Consider the following 22,717-nt stretch of genomic DNA (forward strand, 5'->3'; position numbering starts at 1 on the left):
TTTCATCCAGAAGGGTTTAACTGTAACAGGAATGTGACCCAGATTGGTCCACATTTAAAGGTTGTCTCAAGTTTGCAGATTAATCCATAATCCAACAGTCTTGGAACCCAAAAAAAAACCCTCTTGACCTACTGCCGATCTCCTACAATATAACTGCAGAAATTTGTCATAGATTAGATGAATCCATTTGTTTTAGGCATTAAAATACCTCCAATAAATACTTTTCTGATGGTGTTTTTTACGCCTCTTTTCCATTTGTCCCGCACTGGAATTCACACAATGAGGAGGGAGAAAGGTGCATCCTTTGTCAGGTCAAAAGAAGGAGGGATTTGGTTGAAAAAGAAAATCCGGAGAGTGGATGCTGTGAGATGGAGGGGAGGAGAGGGGGGGTAGATTCGGGTTTCAGCCTCACAGGGGGTCTGGGGGAAGGACTGGCATTTTGGAATATACGAAGATCCATACAAGGCGCAGTGGACATAAAACGGCGGTGCTTGCAGAGTGCCAGCTGGGGCCCCGCGTTGGATTCCACTTAGACTTTGGAGGGTTCGACTGCATGGTGGCTTGAGTCTCTGGGAGCGCGCACACCTAACATAACCCCCCCACCACCCACCCACTGAAGGCCTGGTGTCCCTGCACTTCTCACCCGAGCTCCTGCATGTCTAATATTTAGACATGTTCAGCTTTGTGGACTCAAGGACTGTTCTGCTACTTGTAGCATCTCAAGTTGTTTTACTATCCATGGTTAGATGTCAGGAGGAGGACGACGGTAAGTTTCTGTTTTTCATCCTCTATTCGCTGCAGTTTTGGAAGAAAAGTCATTGATTTCTTAAGAACCTGTCAGGTTGAAACTGTGTAGGATGAAGCATCACGTTTGTTTTCACCTGTTCGACCTTTCTTGCTGTTAGATTTTGGTTGTTTTGAAGAAGAAAAATCTACAAAACCTCACTCACAAGGTTTGGCTGGTTTAGGCTGTTAATGATGTGAGGGTCAGACAGTGCTTGACCTCAGACTAGAAGGCTCAAAGGGAAATAGCTAAAGAAAGATGATATTGATTGTGCAGGAATTCTCTTTTTCATTCAAAATTCAAACCATTCTTGCACAAATCCAAACTAATTAGTGCTAAATTCCACAAACAGTGACAGTTAGCAGGCCTCACGTGTGTGCATCAAACACACATTCCTTCTTCCTCAATCGGTGTGTGAACCGGTGCTATGAAATCCAGACGGAGAAATGTTGAAGGAGCCTCTGTTTACTTACAGCAACAGCTTGTCAATTGGGCACAGTATGCCTGTAAGAGAAGGTCCATTCATGTGAGCCGGCCTGCAGGTTAAACACACTCAGCCCGCTCTGTGAAATACCGCAGCTCGGGTTTCAGACACAACTGTTAGCTGTGGCCTGTGTTGACATTGCAGCTTTTGCTGCTGTAATAACTCTTTATGCAAAACCTGGATCTTTTTTAAAATAAAAATATATTTCATTTACCTGGTTGGAAAACTTAATTATAAATTTGCTTCATGTTTCCCCACTTATTATCAGCTCAATTAAGTTTTATTAAAAACTATTTTTATCTTCATCTGAAACTCCACCCCTGCTGACTCCACCCTGTTTTTGACTCCTCCCACTTCCTCATTCTTCCCCCTTGACCTTATCTTTCCTTTTTTTTCCGTCATCCTTCGCTTTACAAACTCCTCACTTTATGTTTGCTTGCTTCTTGCTTCTCCTCCATATTTTACCCTCATCCCAACAACCTCTCGCTGGTGGCCAAAGAGGATGCAGGTGCCTGCATCCAGGATGAGCAGCAGTATAACAATAAGGATGTGTGGAAGCCAGAGCCCTGCCGCATCTGTGTGTGTGACAGCGGGGCGGTTCTGTGCGATGAAATTATCTGCGAGGAGATCAAAGAGTGCGCCAGCCCTGTCATCCCATCTGGAGAGTGCTGCCCCATCTGCCCGGCTGATGCCAGTGCGCCCATTGGTTGTAATTTATTTATTCACGCACCCATAAATAAATTACTTTTCAATCTTTTCTGGCTGTCTGGAACTCTTTTAGATCAAAACCTGAACACCTAAAAGAGTCTGATTGTGCCTGACATAGATGCTGCTACACTAGAGAAGACTCACATTTTTGACCAACAATTGAGTTTCTGCTCGTTCTTTCCTTTTCTGTAGTGGCTTTGTGCATGTTATTTCTGGAAGCGAGGAAAGGCAACACAAAGTGTGGAGGAGAATTTGAAGATCAAACAGTTTTAAGCCCTTTTATCCATAAAATACTGAATTAAATCCAAACTTCAGACGAGAACAGTTTACTTTTTGACTAATTTTATTAGTTGATGCATCCTTTGTCAACAACTTTTACAATTTGACATGAAGTGATGAAGCAACTTATTAGAAATAACATGTTAGAAATTAAACTATTTTCAGCTAAAATGCTTTTTTGTTTAGTCATAAGAACAGAAAACATAAACTAAAAAAAAGTTACAAAATTTTGCAGCTGTTGCTCTCCTCCACTATGATCTATGGCAGTCACGTTCATTGACCTCCATTTTTAATGCTTTTCTTTTTAAGTTAACGTGTAAGATCAGATCTAAGCCCTCTCCTCTGCTTCCATTCTTGCATCATTAATATAATCTGGATGGGGTCTTTGCCTTTGGGTTTGGTGAGCGGTATTTGATCTCTGCAGAATCCGGAGGTTTGCTCGCAGGTCTCCTCCTAAGAGACGTTGGCGAGCTTTTGAAGAAATCGTCTATTAGAAATGATTCAGTTCAATTTTAACCTTTTTTGTCTTTCTCTCACCTCATTCTATGTGCAACTTTAGAGACGATTGGTGCAAAGGTGAGAAATACGGAAAGGAAACAAGCAGATATTTATAAAACAATATTTTTTTATTACATTTTTCATAATATGGTTGATTTTAAATATTTGTTTGATCAATCAGGGCCAAAAAGGAGAACCGGGAGACATTGCAAATGTGAGTACAGACCACCACATTTCCTTCATACAGTTAATTTTATAGACTCTGGACTCCTCCAATTTAACTCTGCTTCATTTTATAAAATTGAAATACTTTCTCTGGTGAAACACAACAGCTTCTCTGTGATATGAAACCAGATATGACGTTTCTGACAAATGAGGGGGAAGAAAAGCTGCATTCCGGGTGGATAATGAACCCAATCAAATCCTCTTTGCTTCAAGTGCACATCAGGTGGAAAAACTCCACTAAATTAGAGGTTAAGACGGGGTGATGTTTGTTAAAAAAAAGTCTCATGTCAACTGAATTTCCATCAGAGGGGTTTGATATTCATGTTCCACAAAGTTGGAATGTGCAAAAGCAGGTGTTGTAAAACGTGAGACAATCAGTTTCGAAGGATGCAAAAACAGAAATTGACTACATTTATATTTTATTTATTTTTTTCAGGTTGTAGGACCTAAGGGACCACCAGGCCCCATGGTAAACATTAAACACACTTATTCTGCTGTTGAAAACTCAATGAATTAAAAGTGCATCATTCTGAATCTCCCTAATCATTTGTGACTGAACATTTACTCATATTATGAATTCTGCTGAGAACATGAATGATTGGTTTTAACATTAAAGATGAAATGCAGATTATGCGTATTTTGACAGGGCCCCCCAGGTGAGCAAGGACCACGTGGAGAGGCTGGTGCTAAGGGTGATAAGGTAAGAAATCGTAAAAATACTTTTCGCTGCCACAATAGCACAAAAGACATAAGATATTCCCCCAGTTACATCACCCTTAACCAAAGATTCAAAGATAAAATCATGCTAACTTTGACAGATTGTTGCAATATGTCATCTAAAATGGAGTGAGCACAAAAAATATTGGATGAAATTCCAGTTTTTTCTTTTAGCAAACGCACTGTTTATTATTAAATTCTAATAAATAAATACATAATTTTCTTCCTCAGGGAAATATTGGACCTCGAGGACGAGATGGTGAACCTGGGACCCCCGGAAACCCCGGACCCCCTGGCCCACCTGGCCCACCTGGACCCCCAGGACTTGGAGGGGTATGTCTGATAATAAAAGTGTTCTCCATTCAGATGAAGATCTCCAGAGGAGAGAGTTACCGCACAGACAGCATGGTAGCAAAAACCTGAATGTCTGAATGGTTCGAGAGTGGAGCGCAAAACAAATTTGTTTCAGAGTCATCCTTCATATGCAAGAGAATTAAAACCGATATTAATATTTTCTGAAATCTGAATTCAACTAAATCTAACGACTAATACTAAGCAAATCATTACAGCGAATGAACACACATTTATTTATGACTATTTCAAAAGATCCATCCATCCATTTTCTCAACCTCCTAGATCCCTTTAGGGGTCACGGGGTTAAAATCCTTTATTTTTTAAAATAATCATGTGAAGCTCTTACAGCAAAGTGAGATAAAATATTGTTTACTTTATTTTTTATTTATTAGTTAATTTCATTTAGAATGTAAAGTACACACAATCTATATAAAAACAGGAGTAACATCTTATTTAAACATCCTCATTGTTATCTCAAATAATTCAGATAGGTGACTAAATTCAATGGGCTGAGTAAAATCTGAGTATTTTTTGTTGTGTTCTCAGAACTTTGCTGCTCAGATGGCTGGAGGTTCTGATGAGAAGGCCGGCGGTGCTCAGATGGGAGTGATGCAAGGACCAATGGTGAGTGGAATGCAGTCATATCAGCAAAAGAATATTTTATTAGAACAAATCTGAGAGAATACGCTGCTGTTCAGCTGAAGTCTGAGAGCAATACTGCCATCTTGTGGTTTAAAGATTCACTCTGTATCATTTTTAATCTCATTCATTGTTGTACTTAGGTATCCAAATCAGTACTGTATCAAATGTATCGAAAATTGCACCATTTTCTCTTTTTTTTCCTGAGTACTGAACACTGAATGATCAAAAACAGCTTTTGTGTACGGGATTTATAGATCGGGATGTTGACATTGTCTGCATCTTGTGTGTCTCTGCAGGGTCCCATGGGTCCTCGTGGTCCACCTGGACCTTCTGGAGCTCCTGTAAGTCCATTTATTGCAGCAATGATTTGTCCTATAAAAATACAAAACCACAGTGGGGACATATGAGTTACTAATGAGATGTGATCAATGAATAATTTCCTGATATTCTTTTTGTAATTTACACTAACAGGGGCCACAGGGTTTCCAAGGTGGGCCAGGAGAGCCTGGAGAGCCAGGTCCAGCTGTAAGTGTGAACATCAACAACAAAGCATTGCTTTTCTGTTGATTGTCTGTGCAATGTATCATAAATTAATCATCTTTAGCAATAGTGCGATGCTCCATAGAAATAGAAATATTTTTTTCCCCTTTAAAATAGTCTCATTTGATACAGTGAACCACATTTTGGGCTAAACTTGTTTTTCTATCATAAAATTCCTCACAAGTTCTTTATATTTGCAGGTAAATAACTGCTGGTTTTGCTTTATGATAGGGACCTATGGGACCTCGTGGACCACCTGGACCTTCTGGGAAACCAGGAAGTGATGTAAGTTTCAGCAACTCACACAAAACATACTTTTAAGTACTTTTCTTCATCAATTGATGATAATATTTTAAATTCCTCGACCCCTCTTCTTTAAAAAGGTCGTTATATTATTTCAAAATTGCTTGTATATAAGATGCATCTTTTTCCTTGTCCACATTGTTGTTGTACTCTACCACTAGGGGGCACTGCATGTCTAAATGACGTCAATAAACTAGTTTACAGGAAGCTGCCACTGCATTAAGGGGCATTGACCACCTTCATATTGTCATGCAGCTTATCTGTTATTAATTTTCTTTTTTCTTCAAGGGAGAATCTGGAAAACCTGGAAAACCTGGTGAGCGTGGACCTGCAGGGCCTCAGGTGTGGAACCACCCTTTGTTTACCTTTCACCTGCTTCTTCCTGCTCTCCACTTCAGGATTACTTCTCATCTAGAAGCTCAGAGGAAATAATAAATGTTGAATAAACCTTTTGTTTCAGGGAGCTCGTGGATTCCCTGGAACTCCTGGACTTCCTGGAATCAAAGGACACAGAGTGAGTCCTGGAATCCTTCCTGTTTGACAAAACTAGCCTCAGAGTTTCAAGTTCTCGTGCGGTCCTGATGGGAATTTTCTTGCTGTATTTTAGGGACACCCTGGCCTGGATGGAGCTAAGGGAGAAACTGGTGCTGCAGGGGCGAAGGTAAGGTCACCTGAGGTGTTCACGTTCTGATTCCTAATCCCACACATTGATGGTGAGTTTTATGCTCAGATTATTGAAGTTCTTTGTATCCTTTTCCCATTAGGGTGAGGCTGGCTCTTCTGGAGAGAATGGAGCACCTGGACCCATGGTGAGTCATCTTCTAGTTAGTTATAGGTTATATTGCACTAAAAAACAAAATAAAAGCAATTTCTGTTTTCTGTTATAGGGTCCACGTGGTCTGCCTGGTGAGAGGGGTCGTCCTGGAGCTTCTGGAGCCGCTGTGAGTTCTTCTATTTATGTATTTGACATTTAAGTTTTTGAGCTGGTCCTCATCTCCAGTACGTATAGAGATTCAAACAAGAATGGAAAAGGAAAAAAATAATCTAAGACAACTTAACAAAACTAATTTGACAGTAAAATACTCTCACACATTCACACAAAACACACTGGTTCACAATATATACACCTCCCTTCCTCATAACAATTCATTACACCAAGCCTGATAAGCCTATTTTTTTTAAAAAGAGCAGAAATGTGTGTTTATCATTGTGACACCTCCTATCTCTGCCCTCTTCAGGGTGCTCGTGGAAACGACGGCCTGCCTGGTCCTGCTGGTCCACCTGTACGTGTCACCTTAATACTACCAGTTCATTTGGGATCTTTGGGTTTTTTTCTGTTTTTCAAAAACCAAAAATGACCATTTTTCTTCTTCTCACAGGGCCCAGTTGGTCCTGCTGGAGCTCCCGGGTTCCCAGGATCCCCAGGAGCCAAGGTCTGTACAAATCATGTGACCATAGAGAATATCATGCCACGCGAAACTTCATTTAAAAGTTGATTTCATCCCTTTTTTTCCATCTGGTTTTATAGATACAGTTTTAAACATTCTCTGCCAAGTCGTTTCCTTTTTAACTCTCTAGAATTTTCTAGAATAGATCTGTATAATCTCATGCTCTCTTATGGGGTCCATATGTCACCACCTTTACATGACCCCACTTTTAATGTAAACATGCCTAGGATAGTACAAGGGTTACAATGGGACATGAACTATTTCAATCATCATGACAGTCTGCAGTTAATTTACACCTGAAAGCATAAAAATTTGTATTTTATTCTTGACGACTTTACAAACCGTTTTCCTGTCAGGGAGAAGCTGGCCCAACTGGTCTCCGAGGAGCTGAAGGACCACAGGGACCCCGTGGAGAGGCCGGTACGCCAGGATCTCCTGGACCTGCAGGAGCATCGGTGTGTTCACTAATTCTAACTGTTCAGAATGAGATTTAAACGCTCCATGAAGCAAATGCACACCTCAGTATCTGACTTTTTTGTATTTTTCCACACCTGTACAGGGTAACCCAGGAACTGATGGTATCCCTGGGGCAAAAGGATCCGCCGTAAGACCTTTACCTTTGCAGTTGTTTGTAGATGCATTAGTTTTTTCAAAATGAGAGCCACATTTTTAAAACTTTAAAACTTTTCCTTGCTTCTTTTCCTTTCTACGCTAAGGGTGCTCCTGGTATTGCTGGCGCTCCAGGGTTTCCCGGTCCTCGGGGCCCACCGGGACCGCAGGGAGCAACTGGACCTCTGGGGCCCAAAGGGCAGTCTGTGAGTCTGCGGGAGACCATTTATACATCTGAGAAACCTTCACACATACATCATCATCCTCTGTGTTGTCTTGCGATCTTTAGGGAGACCCTGGTCTTCCGGGATTCAAAGGTGAAGCTGGACCAAAGGGAGAGCTTGTGAGTCATCAAAACTTAAATCACAGTTCAAAGATTCTTGTTCATCCTTGTTGCAATGAATCTTGGAGCAAAGGACAATACCAGCATCTGAATATCTACAGGGTCCTGTTGGTCCTCAAGGTCCCCCTGGCCCGGCTGGAGAAGAAGGAAAGAGGGGTGCAAGAGGAGAACCTGGAGGTGCAGGACCACTCGGACCCCCTGGAGAGAGAGTGAGTAACTGGCATGCTTCTAATGTTAAGACTGTAATGGCACCATGGAAATTGATTGACCACTTACTTTTCTGATTCTGAATCTTTGTAGGGCCCACCTGGTAACCGCGGTTTCCCTGGTCAAGATGGTCTGGCTGGCGCCAAGGTGAGTACAGATTTAATGTTTCTTGCACAGAAAAACAATGATCAAGCATCAAGAACCGACTGGTTTAAGAATAATTTGATCCATTCCAGGGAGCTCCTGGTGACCGTGGTGTCGCTGGTGCTGCCGGCCCTAAAGGCGCTACCGGAGATCCTGGTCGCACTGGAGAGCCCGGCCTCCCTGGAGCCAGAGTGAGTCTTGCACCTCAGTTCAGTTGTGGTCAACTTTTAAGATGTAGTGTTACTGCTCCAGTCTCTGACATGCACTCGTTTCACAGGGTCTTACCGGCCGTCCTGGAGATGCTGGTCCTCAAGGCAAAGTTGGACCTTCTGTGAGTAAAATGACCCACAAAAACTGACTTTTCTTATGGTTAAATGAAGATGTTCCAATAAAATTAGACTCCCTTTGAATATTTGGGTCTCTTTAGGAAGCCAATCTATCAATGCTAATAAATCTTTATAAAAAGGAGGCTATAAATCAGTTTTTTCCTGGTTGTTGACTTGTGCTTTTGTGGCTGTGATAGGGGGCCCCTGGTGAGGACGGTCGCCCCGGCCCACCTGGCCCTCTGGGAGCGCGTGGACAGCCTGGAGTGATGGGGTTCCCTGGACCAAAGGGAGCTAATGTAGGGATAGAAACACCACATTTTTTTTTTACCTAACATAAATCTAGATTTGGGCAAGCGGAAAACAAATAAAATGTTTCTCCAAACAGGGGGAACCAGGAAAACCAGGAGAGAAGGGGCTTGTTGGTCGTCCTGGTTTGAGAGTAAGTGCATTATTTGATTGAATGATCTATTCTGACATGTTTACTTTCTTCTGAGATCACCTTCCTAATTTAAGCCATCTGCTCTAAACAGGGTCTGCCTGGAAAAGATGGGGAGACTGGCTCTGCTGGACCCCCTGGCCCTGCTGTGAGTACTTCAGCCCATATACATGTCCTTCCTGAGGTGACATTCCTGATCATTTATGTTTGGATCTATGAACTTAGGGACCTGCTGGAGAAAGAGGAGAGCAAGGACAGCCTGGACCTTCTGGATTCCAAGTGAGCTTCTATTCTGATTAAACTTTCTACATGAAAAATGAATGTAAAGAGACTTAAGGCTCAAATGTTGAGCTTGTATTATTTCACTAACGTATTTCCTGTTGTGGGACAGGGTCTACCTGGGCCAACTGGACCTCCAGGAGAGCCTGGAAAGCCTGGAGACCAGGTGAGTTATCATTCTGTTCTTTATTTCTGTCAGAGGAGCATCACAATGTTCAGCCCTGTTCTTATTTTCCACCACAAATGACTTCTTTGTTAGCTGCACTCATTCTGTTTCATTTGAAAACCGTCTTCTTTTTTTGAGTTTTCTAGTTTCATCATGAAATCCATGATCAACTGTAAAAGTTGTAATTGTTGCATCAGAACAGGCTGTGATTTGATAAGTTATGCTTGTTTTTCTGCAGGGTGTTTCTGGAGAGGGTGGAGCTCCTGGTGCTGTTGGACCCCGAGTGAGTTCAGACTCCCACACTCAGAGAACTTTTACAGCATTTATGCACAAATACGTGTAAAGTTTAGGTCTTATGAACAAAAGCTCAGAGTTAGTCAGTCTCTAAATGTTTCTATTACTGATCCGGGTTTGGGTTTTGTGTGTCTGAACAGGGCGAGCGTGGTTTCCCTGGTGAGAGAGGTGGTGCTGGACCTCAGGGTCTCCAGGGCCCTCGAGGACTTCCAGGAACGCCTGGAAGTGATGGACCAAAGGTGAACTAACACTACTTTTGGTAAAACTTTGGCAAAACACTACATTTAATGTTGACAAAGATAGTTAATACATTTGTTAAGCTTGTTAGCAGTTTATATATTTGGCCTTTGTAGACAATTGTCTCTTTAGATTTTAATTAATCTCACTAAGTGTGTTAATAAACCTTATTATTGTGCTAATAAATGTCTTATTAACACATCATTAATGTTTGTTAATGTGTTAGCAAAGCTTGTTAAGGAATCTTATTATAAAGTGTTATCTATCCTACTGTTAATATCTACATCACATTAAGAAATCAGAAATGTTTGACCACGTGTGCCTCTTTAAAAAAAACAAAAAAACTTCACAAATGTAAAAATGATGTGAATTCACAAAACAGCAAAAAAAAATTCTGGATAAAATATTAAATTAAGACCAACAGCAACTATTTTCACTATTTATTTTATTTGTAGTCAGAGTTAAAAATTAACATTTTGCTGTCAGTTAATATAAATTTGATACAATGAAACAAAAATATAGTTTTAAGAATGTACTAAACTGCATCAAGTCTTTATCTAACTAATTGATACTAACAGTATTTGTGCTTATTCTTTGAAATATGTTGTTTTTTTAAACCATTAAAAGCCAGATCACTTCAATAGCTTCAAATTTACATTTTATTTTATACATTGTTGCATAATTGATTACCTGAGTTTATGTGATGGTTGTTTATTTTGAGCTCCTTAAATCTAGTTACAATTTACAGTTGCAATGACAGTAAACGACTCTGATTATGATTTTGATAAATAACAGTAAGTTATTAAGAAAGCAGCATTATAAAAATTAAAAAAATTATTCAAGCATCAAAAAAGTTTTTCACCTCCTCGTTAAAAATGACTTGCTTTCATTAAACCACAACTTATAGTTAGTTGGAACTCTTGTTCTATTTAGCTGAAGATTAAGAAGCTTTGCCGGTTAAATCCAACGTAACACAACTGTTACCACCATCCTACAAGAACCTCTTTGTTGATTTAAACTTTCTTAAGTGTGGTTCAAATAAACATGTTTATATATATTTCAAGTTATTTAAGAACCCCTCCATGACACCAGGATGCTCCTGTACTGAATCAGTATTTTTTATGTTTTCATAGGGAGCAATAGGACCAGCTGGTGCTGCCGGACCACAGGGTCCACCGGGTCTGCAGGGAATGCCGGGAGAGAGAGGAGCCGGTGGAATTCCAGGAGCCAAGGGAGACAGAGTAAGTTCTGGATTAAAGTTACTTGGATTTGTGGTTAAAACAAAAAATCCTGACATATATATATATTTTTGTCTTGTAGGGTGATAACGGACAGAAGGGACCTGAGGGTGCTCCTGGAAAGGATGGTGCAAGAGTAAGTTCCCCATTTACCTCTTTTCTCTTATCTCATCCTATCACTTTTCCATTTTTGTGATATTTTATTGTTTTCTCTTTTTCTAACCAGGGTTTGACTGGCCCTATTGGTCCTCCTGGCCCATCTGGACCTAACGGTGCCAAGGTCAGACAAACCGCATAACCTCCATTTTTGCAAAATCAAGTTCTATTACAGAATTTATTTGGAAATGTTGTGGGTTCTGAAGCTTTTAACCATTTTAGGGTGAGACTGGACCTACTGGCCCCATTGGTGCCGCTGGTGTTCGAGGCGCTCCTGTAAGTACCTTTTCACGTGGAGAGTTGATCATCAGAAAAGTGGAGAAGCGTTTGATCCAATCCGGCTCTGGTTTGATCTCCTGTGAAACTTTCTGTCCTTTCACAGGGGGACCGTGGTGAGGTGGGACCTCCAGGGCCTGCAGGTTTTGCCGGACCTCCTGTAAGTGTAGTGCTTATGTCTTATGTCCCAAAGCATTTTGGTAAAAGATGCTCATTCTGCTGCCCTGCTGGATAAATGTAGGGTGCAGATGGTCAGCCTGGAGTCAAAGGAGAGCTCGGAGAGCCTGGACAGAAAGGTGAATCTGGTGCTCCAGGACCACAAGGACCATCTGGAGCTCCTGGACCTGTAGTGAGTATTTGACCTGGAAACTGAAACCTCTATATCTTATTTTTGTTTTCAAAAATATAAAAAGAAATGCATTGTAGACAACAGAAACTGATCATTTTTAGTCATTCTAGATAACTAAAGTGTGTCATGGTGATAAGTTCATTGTTTTCCTGTGTTTAAGGGACCTACTGGTGTATCTGGACCTAAAGGAGCACGTGGTGCTCAGGGAGCTCCTGTAAGTAGTGCATTATAAGATTTGAGAGGATGAAAGATTTGATCAATATAACTTATTTTATAAGAGACCCCAAAACTCTTTAAGTAAAGCTAAAAATCTACAAATCTGAGCCTGAACAGAAACATAAACATGTATTTGATTTTTGAATAGCCTTGAAAACAGTGTCTAACACTCCCAAACCATGTGAGTTAGTCAAACAATTAAGGCTGAGTATCACTTCCAAAGCACAGAATGGATTTGGTTTCAGTAAAAACGTCATAATGAATCATCTTTATATCTTCATTCAAATGAAGTTTTTGAGGCTACAGAAAGACTAGTGACATAACTGAACAAGGTTGTCCTTCTATTAGTAAAATTATGTATTTTTGCTAAGAAAACCAACTGAAACCATTCCTTTTGTCTGAAAAAAAATTAGAAATCACTTTGAACAAAATAGGTAAAGATTTGGTTTTATGTGACTTTTATAATCATTTCCACAAATTATCTACAGTTATAAATGTATAACTGTAAAGGTCTGTTTTTTACTGAGCAAAGCCCAACAACAACTACAGGAACCCTCAACACTGTTTAAAAAAATATATATTTTTAATGCTTTTTGTGGCCACGAATCCATTCATTTATCAAATTTAGTGTGATTAGCTGTAAGAAATGTTTATTAATTGAATTCTAGCAATGTTATATCATTCTACGTGCAAACAATTTAAATTTATTTCACCATTTAACTCACTGCTCAATCAAATGGTAAAGAAAATAATTTACTATAAATATTTACTTAATCCCCCAAAGCCATAAACAACAGAAAAACTTTTCTTTTTCCCTTTTATTTTCATTGGGTATTTAAAGGAATAAGACACTAACACATACGAGTTCCTTTCAAAATAAAACATCCTGTGTCACACAACTATTTTTTAAAGCCTTAGCATTTTAATCAAAGCCAGAGAGCCAGGATGGAGGAACAAAAGAGCTGATCAAGGTGTTGCAAAAAGCAGCATATGTGTGTATTTACTTTTAATTACAGAAGCCAGGCTGCAACAGTAAATGAACCACTAAGTGTCAGCATGTTGGATAAAGAACCCATAAAATAAAACATTCATCTGCATTTAAAAGTAAGAAATCGAACATTTAACCGATATTTACTTTTATCTCAACCTTAAACTGTGACGTGAAGATACAAATCCTAAACAGTGAAATGTGTATAACCTGATTTCTTAAATGATTAATCAATATTTGCTTAAAAATATGACATTTTCTCCTCTTCAGTGAATGGAAATATACAGTAAAATGTAATCTGAAAATGTAACCTGCTAAAGATATAATCATTTTCAAACTCTTGTAATATTGAATACTTTTTTAATGAAATGTAATAAAAAAAAGACTTCCTCATTAAAAGTATGAGAGCTTAGATGCTGATGTTCCTTAGAAGGAATATTTAATTACAACCTCTAATGAGTTTGAGCTGGACAAAAAAGATTCCACTCAAAAACATTATTTTCTCATTTACAAGGTCACCGTGTTTATTACAGATTTTAGAAATGGGCTCCAAACAAAAAAAAATGTTCATTTGCTGTAGAAACGAAGAGATAAAAACTAGACGAACCATCTCATGTTGAGTGTGATCTGATTAATCTTTCTAAAGATTTCACTTAATCACATCAATGAGATCCAGCCGTTATTAAGTATGTTCAATGTCGACACTACTGAGACCCAGTAAAAAGCCTCTTCACAGCAGGTTCTTCGACTCTTCAGAAAAGCTCAGTGAAGCAGAAAGCCTTGATGGTCCCACACTGAACCAGCATGCATCACGGCAGGATCCTGAGACTGGAGCATCTCAGCAGGACGGCGTCGTCCTTTAAGTCTTCTACGATTTGTCTGAACGTTATCAGTCAAAAAAAGGCTTTTAAGATCCACATTTCAAATCAAAGTGTGCTCACTTTATTCTGAGTCAAATTTAGAGATTTGAAAACTTAACCCAACTTTTGGTGTGAAAGTTCCAACAAATGACATTAGAAGACGGATGGTCTTAAACTGGATCTGTCCGTTCTTATTGCTCTGATTTTAAACACAAAGACATTAAACCCTCCAATTTTCAACAATAATTCACACTTTGCTCAAATAAACCAGATCATTTGTTTCTTTCCCATAATCACAATTCTTCAAACTTAAACCATAGAAAAAATATATTTGTAAACCTTCAGTTTACCTGCAACTCTTTCCTCATGACAGGGCGCTACAGGTTTCCCTGGAGCTGCTGGCAGAGTTGGACCTCCTGGTCCTAATGTGAGTCTTCCTTCAGGGAACAAAAGATATTTTAATTTTTAGTATATTTCTTATCCAAACCTTTTACTTTGTTTTTTTCTCATCACAGGGCAATCCCGGCCCTGTTGGTCCTGCCGGTTCTGCTGGTAAAGACGGGCCAAAGGGTACTCGTGGTGACGCTGGTCCTCCAGGGAGACCGGGAGATGCTGGACTGCGTGGACCCGCTGGACCTCCAGGAGAGAAAGGAGAGCCCGGAGAGGAAGGAAAAGCTGTGAGATTCTGATTTTAGTCCTTTTGCAGTTTAACGTGAAAATGAATCGAGTGAACAGTCAAATCCTCACCATTTTATGCTCTGTCTGCAGGGTACTGATGGACCCCCGGGTCCTCAAGGTCTGGCTGGATCCCGAGGTATTGTTGGTTTGCCTGGTCAGCGAGGAGAAAGGGGATTCCCAGGTCTCCCTGGACCATCCGTGAGTGCTTCTGAAAACTTTTATTTTAGTTTATATATTGAAAATGGGATATAAATCTGTTTGGTGACATGAAATGCTTCCTAATATCTCTCTTTACCCACATTATTAAAAATTTCTAACAGTCAGAGAATAAAAGTTTAAGTTTGTAACTCTGGTCCCAGGTCATCCAATTACAATGCAAATGAAACTATCAATATGTTAAAGAACAGCCTAAAATTTCACCATATTCCTTTTTGTGTTTAGGGAGAGCCTGGCAAACAGGGAGCGTCTGGTGGTACTGGTGACCGTGGACCTCCTGGACCTGTTGGGCCACCTGGACTCACTGGACCTGCTGGAGAGCCCGGCAGAGAGGTCAGAGCACACCAACAGTCAACCAAGCATCCACATAAATATAAACGGAAGTAACACTTTCATTAAACCGCGTGAATTTAGGCTTTGTTATGAATACTGTGTTTATTTTGTTCAGGGAACACCTGGATCAGATGGACCTCCGGGTAGGGATGGAGCCACTGGAATTAAGGTGACGAAAGCTTTATGAAAGTCAAATGAATTTACACCTGGAATCTGTAGCAAAAAAATATATATACATATTTTCTTGTGTGTACAGGGAGAGCGAGGAAACACCGGTCCGGCTGGCCCCCCTGGAGCTCCTGGGGCTCCTGGTTCTCCTGGACCTGTTGGACCTCTTGGCAAGCAGGGTGACAGAGGAGAGAATGTGAGTAAAAATGATCACAGGAACATCATGTTTGAAGCTTCAATGAATGCACAAAGAAGAACCAATGATCTCCGTCTATCTTCAGGGTGCTCAAGGACCTGCTGGCCCACCTGGATCAGCTGGGGCTAGAGGAATTGCTGTGAGTACCACCTTCCTGACAGCATGAGCATATGTTTTGTAGATTGTCATTATATAAGGTTATTCGTCTCCCTCAGGGGCCACAAGGACCACGTGGAGATAAGGGCGAGGCTGGTGAGCCTGGAGAAAGAGGGCAGAAGGGTCACCGTGGGTTCACCGGTCTGCAGGGTCTTCCTGGACCCCCTGTGAGAGATCTACCTTTGCTTGTATCACCCGTCCATCTATGATCATTGTCTAACCTGTATCTGCACTCGTCCTCACAGGGTCCTGCTGGAGACTCTGGACCAGCCGGACCTGCAGGACCAAGTGGAGCTAAGGTGGGGAAAATGCTTTTAGTGAGATGTGACATGGAAGTGAGGAGCACTTTTTATTCCTCTTCTCTCAGCTGATAGAGAGGGCTACAGAAGAGGTCATTTTAATTACAAACCTTTGTGATTAGACTGGCTGCTAGGACGTTATAATTACGCTGAGTGAGGGAAAGTGTCAGGCTGAGATCAAAATAAAGCTTAAAGATCTATCCCAGATTTGCATTATCATAAAAAACAGAGAAAAGGGTCACCAAGCATCCCTCATGCTCAGTAGTTGAAGGTTTCATGAGAAAGAGGATAGAAAACCACATTTCTGCTTTTAAATCATTTATAGTGATGAAATTATCTTAAATTGCAAAAGGTGCATTTGTCCAATTTGGAAAAGAAAGTTAAAATTTACTAAAAGAATCGGTTAAGATTTGAGTTGATTGACACTTTCTTTGGTTAAAGGGGCCACCTGGACCAGTTGGACCTGCTGGCAAAGATGGAAACAATGGACAAGCTGGCCCCATTGGACCACCCGGACCTCGTGGACGCTCTGGAGAATCTGGCCCTGCTGTATGTCAAACATATCCTCAGAACCACCCGCTTTATCATCTTTCAGCTATGTCTCATTGTCATTTTTTAAACAGGGTCCTCCTGGTAATCCCGGACCCCCTGGTCCTCCTGGTCCTCCAGGCCCTGGCATCGACCTGTCTGCCTTTGCCGGCCTGGGTCAGACCGAGAAGTCTCCAGATCCTCTCAGATACATGAGGGCCGATGAGGCCTCCAGCTCCCTGAGGCAGCACGATGTCGAGGTCGATTCCTCGCTCAAATCCCTCAACAACCAGATTGAGAACATGCGCAGCCCAGACGGCACCCAGAAGAACCCTGCTCGCACGTGCAGAGACCTCAAGCTGTGCCATCCTGAGTGGAAGAGCGGTAAATACACCAAATGTCAAAGTCTGATTAAGAAATATATACATTTATGATTAAACAAAGATTTAATATTAGAGGAAGAAACTGTCCAGTTTGTTCAATCAGTTGCACACAACAAATGACAAAAACCTGAAAATCCTTCAAAAGTCTTAGATGCATATGGTCACCTTCAGTTACTTTTGAATTGAAATGGTTTATTTCAAGCAATCGACCAAGAATGAATGAGGAATACAATCAACAGCGGTTGATATCCGTTCAAAGACATGTCAGGCATTGGATAACTAGGCCTCAAATTGTAAGTTAAGATGTTTGGTTAAAGTCCCACTCCAACCATATGTCGTAAAATTGTTAACAATTTTCACATAATTAAAATTATGCAGTTTTTTTTGCCAAAATCAAAAAGTTTGTGATGTTTTTTTAAGGCATAGTTTCTGCAGGGCGGCAGGAGTCCATTAGAAACTCACCTCTGACTTTTGGAGTGGAAGTAACCCACAGTCGATATCCCAGCATTCCTTTGTTTACACGCTCTCCCACTAGCTTACAGCCCCTCACAACCCTAGCTAACATTAGCGGTGCAACAAAAACGGTGAGCAATATTGGAGCTATCAAGCCGTACAGTTTTGAGCCAGGAAAACTAAGAAGTACATGGATCGGATTTTCTGCAACTGGATGCTATCTGCTCCTTCATGATTTAATCAAATAAATACTCAGAAATGCTATTTTAATCTTAAATTATTTAAATCAATGTCCTCCAGCATTGGAAAAATGCTACAAGAACATGTTGAGAACACCAAAAAGACATGTTTCTTTACCACGTCTCTTTCTTCTCCAGGTGACTTCTGGATTGATCCTAATCTGGGCTGCACAGCCGACGCCATCAAAGTCTTCTGTAACATGGAGACTGGAGAGACCTGTGTCTACCCAAGAATCAGCAAAGTACCAAAGAAGAACTGGTGGAGCAACAAGAGCAAGAGCCTCAAACACATCTGGTTTGGAGAAACAATCAGCGGAGGCTTCCACGTAAGTACTTAACCCCTATATAACCATTTGTGTCATATTTCTGAGACCCCTTTCTCATTAGCATGATCCAAACTTTCCCTAAAAACCAATTGAATAGAATTTGGTTCATGTCTTCTTCCCTGTAGTTCATAATCATTCCACTGGGGGCAGTATAAGGGCTTTTCCTGCTCATTTCAAAATGGCTGCCTCCGTGATCCTTTTGGCGGGAAAAAGTTTGGCTAATTTTTAACAGTTTATAGTGACAAAGACTTATCTACGTTTATTCATTTCTTTAAATGACTACTTGCTGTATTGAAATAATGCAAAATTTGTTGACGATTCATTTTTTATGCAATTACAGCTGGTCAAAAATGTGTGAGAGTGGCTAAATAAGGGTTTCTTTTTTCCTGATCGCTCATTTTTGCATCTTAAACTTACATTGTGAGCAAAATCTTAAATTACATCATTGGTGCTATCTGATGTGGTGTGTTTTACTGTTTTAGCTTTGATTTTATCTGGCATTTTTTTGTTTTTATGTAACTTATTTCATCTTTTTTTTATCTGGAATTGTTCTAGCATTTTAGCCATGTTTTTATTGTTCTTTGAACTTTTAATGAGCGGTGCTTTGTTTGACTGAGGCCTTTTTTTAAACTTAAAATTAAACTTAAACTATCTGTATCTCAAAAAAATGATACAACATTTTTTGTGGACGTTTTAACTCATTCTCTTGCTGTTTGGGCTCTACAGTTCAGCTATGGTCAGGACGGCCCTATTCCCAACTCTGCCAACATCCAGCTGAATTTCATGAGGCTCCTGTCCACTGAAGCATCCCAGAACCTCACCTATCACTGCAAAAACAGTATCGCCTATATGGACCAGGCCACCGGAAACCTCAAGAAGGCTTTGGTTCTGCAGGGATCCAATGATGTGGAAATCCGTGCGGAGGGTAACAGCCGCTTCACCTACAGTGTGATGGAGGATGGCTGCAAGGTGGGGGCAAATATCAATAATAAGAGCAGTTTATGTTATGTGAGAAGGCTGTAGTCACACAGTGTTTGCTTTCACTCAACAGAGACATACAGGCCGGTGGAGCAAGACCGTCTTTGAGTACAAAACAGTGAAAACGTCCCGCCTGCCAATCGTGGACATTGCTCCCATGGACATCGGAGGAGCGGATCAGGAGTTTGGAGTTGACATAGGCCCAGTCTGCTTCTTGTAAAGTGGAGATTCGCAACGGCCCCCCAATTCACAGGAAATAAATGAACTCAATCAAGAAAACGTTACACTCTTCCACAGTAAAAGAAGACTGGAAATTAAAAAACAAAACCAAAAAAAAAAGAAAATTGACACTTTTTTTTTCTCTCACAACGAAGTGCTCTCCACGTTGGATGTTGGCACTTAAGGGCACCGGCAATAACCGCACACCACAGCACATTCTCTGTCAACCCGCCTCCTGAGATCCAGTCATGTTTCCCATGGCCTACTGGTGACAGGAATGAGTCTGAGCCAGGAGTGAGAGGGACCAAGCTAACGAGTTATGGAGAACAGAAACATGACTTGATGTCACTTATTTATTGTCTAACCTGAGTGGGCAGAGTTGAGGTAGGACTGGAGGGGTTCACTTTTGTAAGCAACACAAGCCCCCTTTTCCACTAAAGAACAGCTGCACGGCCTCTGTCCCGGTCCTACGCCACACTCCCTCCCCGTGTCCCTCCTGAAACATTAATATGGCTTTTTGAATCAGGGTGGAAGAAAATAAATCTCCTTACAGTTCAGGCCTGTCTATTGAGAGCAACAAAAGCTTTACTGTGTATAATAAACCCTTGGTTCTAATGTTGTAAAAGTCTGTGTTTATAAGCAACCAGATGGTTATATATATTTATATATATTTCCACATATGTGTGTGTACATGTGTCTATATGCACACCAACACTTTTTTTTGTTTTGGAGAGTGAGGTTACATTTAGGATGTATGATTTTTATGTCCTTTACTGCCCATCAAAAGAAGGCCCCAAATTTATTAAAAAACAACAGAAAGAATTGGCAAAACTTTTGGTTTTATGTTATTTTTCCCCTTTTCTCTCAGTCATCCAGATTGTTCAAAAGCTACCTCACGGTGAAAAACAAGGAAACGTGTTCAGCTGAGCGAGCCATCACCTTCCAGATGGATCTCAGAAGGTGCTATCATCCCCCCCAACACCATCCTGATCATCCCCATCCTTAAATCCCACTAGCCTCACACCACACATTCACATTCCACCTATAGAGGAGGGGTGCAGCTGGGTTTTCAAAGGGGGAACGGCCTCCCCGCAGCCGAGAGTCGGACTCCACGGACAGTCTCTTGAGAATCAACCAGGGTGGCATGTTTTTGTGTGTGTGAGGGCGTGTACATTTTTGACTTTATTTTGTTACGATCTCTTTATTTTTTTTTCTTCTTCTTGTTTTTGTTGCAGCGCTGATTATTGTAAATTGGAAAAATAAAAGGAAAAACGTATTCATAATGGAGCTGATTTTTGATTAAAGATCCAGATTATGGCGTGGAAACACGTTTCTCATCTCTAACATAAAGAAAAAAATCATTAAAAGTGTGTGTGAGAGGGAGAAAACGCAAGTCAAAGTTACCATAAAAATTGAGTGAATAAATATCAATAATGACCATTGTTGACTGAAATAAAGTCAGAATAAATGCGGTCTCCAATAAAGGCTTGATTAAATAAAAATATCCATATTTTTCCAAGAAAATTACCTTTGATGGAAAATTTAACACAAGAAATGTTGGAAAATTGGAGCCGTTTCTTCAAATAAACTAAAAATATCAGTAAAAGCTTCGGCAGAACCCAAAAAACTATTAAATTAAGGCAGTTTAAAGCACAAATTTGATTTAAATAGCTAAACGACTACTAATAAAACCTTCTTTAAAAAAAAAAAGTTCAGTTATATTTGATAAATGTTTTTTTTAATTGTTATAACTGCAGAAAAAATATACTACAACAATTCTCAGATCTGAAACTCATGTAAATTTAATTTAACATTATAGATTGAAAAGCTACTTCTCTTTTGTTGGGATGATTCTTGACTAAAGCTATAAGCAACAAGTCATGCAGTAACTTCAAAAGTTCAGAATAAATATAGAAAATGAGTGAAAAAGTAAACCAACCAGCTCATACCAGGTGTTTCCACTCAACTCTTGATGAATTGATCAACAGGTGAGCTAACTGGAGCAATTAGGTTTGTTTAGTGCAGGGGTCACCAACCTTTTTGAAACTCAAACTGACTGGATTTTCACATTTCGGCTGTGGGTGGAGTCAGCCTCCAACTTTATTCCAAGAATTATTGTTTTCCACATTTAGATTATTTTTTCCTTATTTCTTGCATCTTTAAAACTGGGTCAGATTCAGCACATTTTTTGTTCACATTTCTTATTTGCCTTGTTACATTAAAAGACCTGAAACTGTAGGTGCTTTTTTTATTTTTTTTAATTGACAATATGTTCTTCAGAATTACTTGAATAAAAAAAGTAGTTCAACCTAACAATTTAGTTTTCATTACGAATATTTCTTGTATCTTTCAAAATTCCCCAGCCACTTTGGATAATTCAAGTTTATAATATGAAAAAGCTTCCTTGTATTATATTTTTCTCATTATTGCATGCTTTAATTGGAACAAAGGATTCAAGAGGAAAAAAAACCTGAAGACAAGAATCCATGCCAAGAAGGAAGTTGTGAAAGTAATAACAACCAGCTTTGTGGATTCAAAAGTGGCTCTAAAAGGCTGCTTGACGATCACCTTTAAGGCCTAAGCCTCAAAATGTCCACCTGGACTTTTCTGCCAATTTTGACTATGAAAGGGTCAGAGAATGTCCTACAAATGTGTGCTTTTGCTTCTTTTTCCAGAAGACATTGAATTTTTACTATATATCATTATTTTACAATTTATTTTATTTCATAATAGTGTTAGACCAATTTAAATAGTAAAAAATATATATAAATAAATTTCATATTTTTAGAGTTTTTAGTGAGAAAACAGTGCAAATGTACATGAACGACAGGTTTTGTTTGTTAAAAGTTAAAATTTGTCCAATACTATTTACAACAACATTTCTGCATGTTTCTCTCTAATTGTGCAAAAAAACGATGCATAAAATGTAAAATATCTAGAGGCGTTTTTGGTCACAGGACAGTTCTGTCCTCATTGGCTCCTCAAAGGTCATGGTGATGCTGCCAGTGACCGTCACAAGTCCCACACTTCCAGGGAGTCTCTTGGTGCATGACTGGATACATGGGTAGTCCGAAAGGCACACCTGGATCTGTCCAGCCCCCAATAACTGCCAGGCCTGATCCAGTACCAGACCCACCCGGTCCATCCGGGCCGGCATTTTTTATTTATTTATTTTTTTATTTTAAATAAATGTCAGTTATGGCTGAATATTTCAGTTTTTCTTACTGATGAATTATACATTTATTTTTAACCCTTTAGGCACCAGAGTTTTTCAGTGGAAATATCATTCAGTACATATAGATTATTGAAACATTTGGCTAGAGATTCCAAAATGATTTCTCTTTTTTTAATCTAACTGATGATAGAGAGTTGAGTCTGGTATCTTCCAACCACCTAATAAATGGTTTCCTCCAAACATGTTTCTTTATTTGGGCTGTCA

At 40.0% G+C, this 22,717-nt stretch overlaps 1 protein-coding gene across 2 annotated transcripts; it reads left to right on the forward strand.

Annotated features, from left to right (window-relative positions):
• Positions 1-407: 407 nt before the first annotated feature.
• Positions 408-20,988, forward strand: col2a1a (collagen, type II, alpha 1a). Of its 2 annotated transcripts, XM_024293947.2 has the most exons (54): positions 408-766; positions 1,768-1,974; positions 2,815-2,831; positions 2,935-2,967; positions 3,415-3,447; positions 3,625-3,678; positions 3,927-4,028; positions 4,596-4,673; positions 4,988-5,032; positions 5,163-5,216; positions 5,463-5,516; positions 5,823-5,876; positions 5,995-6,048; positions 6,142-6,195; positions 6,299-6,343; positions 6,422-6,475; positions 6,773-6,817; positions 6,914-6,967; positions 7,339-7,437; positions 7,542-7,586; positions 7,699-7,797; positions 7,881-7,934; positions 8,036-8,143; positions 8,235-8,288; positions 8,378-8,476; positions 8,563-8,616; positions 8,809-8,907; positions 8,997-9,050; positions 9,142-9,195; positions 9,273-9,326; positions 9,439-9,492; positions 9,731-9,775; positions 9,927-10,025; positions 11,157-11,264; positions 11,344-11,397; positions 11,488-11,541; positions 11,640-11,693; positions 11,800-11,853; positions 11,935-12,042; positions 12,203-12,256; positions 14,480-14,533; positions 14,622-14,783; positions 14,875-14,982; positions 15,226-15,333; positions 15,449-15,502; positions 15,590-15,697; positions 15,783-15,836; positions 15,913-16,020; positions 16,099-16,152; positions 16,594-16,701; positions 16,776-17,064; positions 17,894-18,081; positions 18,808-19,050; positions 19,133-20,988. In XM_024293947.2, exons 1-54 carry the CDS (start codon positions 673-675, stop codon positions 19,277-19,279), a joined length of 4,473 nt encoding a protein of 1,490 aa, XP_024149715.1. In that variant the 5' UTR covers positions 408-672; the 3' UTR covers positions 19,280-20,988. The 2 variants fall into 2 exon arrangements, with proteins under 2 accessions (XP_024149715.1, XP_024149716.1); XM_024293948.2 differs by lacking the exon at positions 1,768-1,974 and having other exon boundaries at positions 409-766.
• The last annotated feature ends 1,729 nt before the right edge of the window (positions 20,989-22,717 follow it).

The sequence above is a fragment of the Oryzias melastigma genome, linkage group LG7 (genome assembly GCF_002922805.2).
Source record: "Oryzias melastigma strain HK-1 linkage group LG7, ASM292280v2, whole genome shotgun sequence".
Taxonomy (NCBI): Eukaryota; Metazoa; Chordata; class Actinopteri; order Beloniformes; family Adrianichthyidae; genus Oryzias; species Oryzias melastigma.

What these genes read in the sequence shown, in the direction of transcription:
- col2a1a (XM_024293947.2), top strand. Translation starts at nt 673, where the DNA reads ATGTTCAGCTTTGTGGACTCAAGGACTGTTCTGCTACTTGTAGCATCT. An exon ending in CTGGAAGTGATGGACCAAAG is followed by an intron (nt 10,026 to 11,156) that starts GTGAACTAACAC and finishes ATGTTTTCATAG; the next exon opens with GGAGCAATAGGACCAGCTGG. An exon ending in CAGGTCTCCCTGGACCATCC is followed by an intron (nt 14,983 to 15,225) that starts GTGAGTGCTTCT and finishes TTTTGTGTTTAG; the next exon opens with GGAGAGCCTGGCAAACAGGG.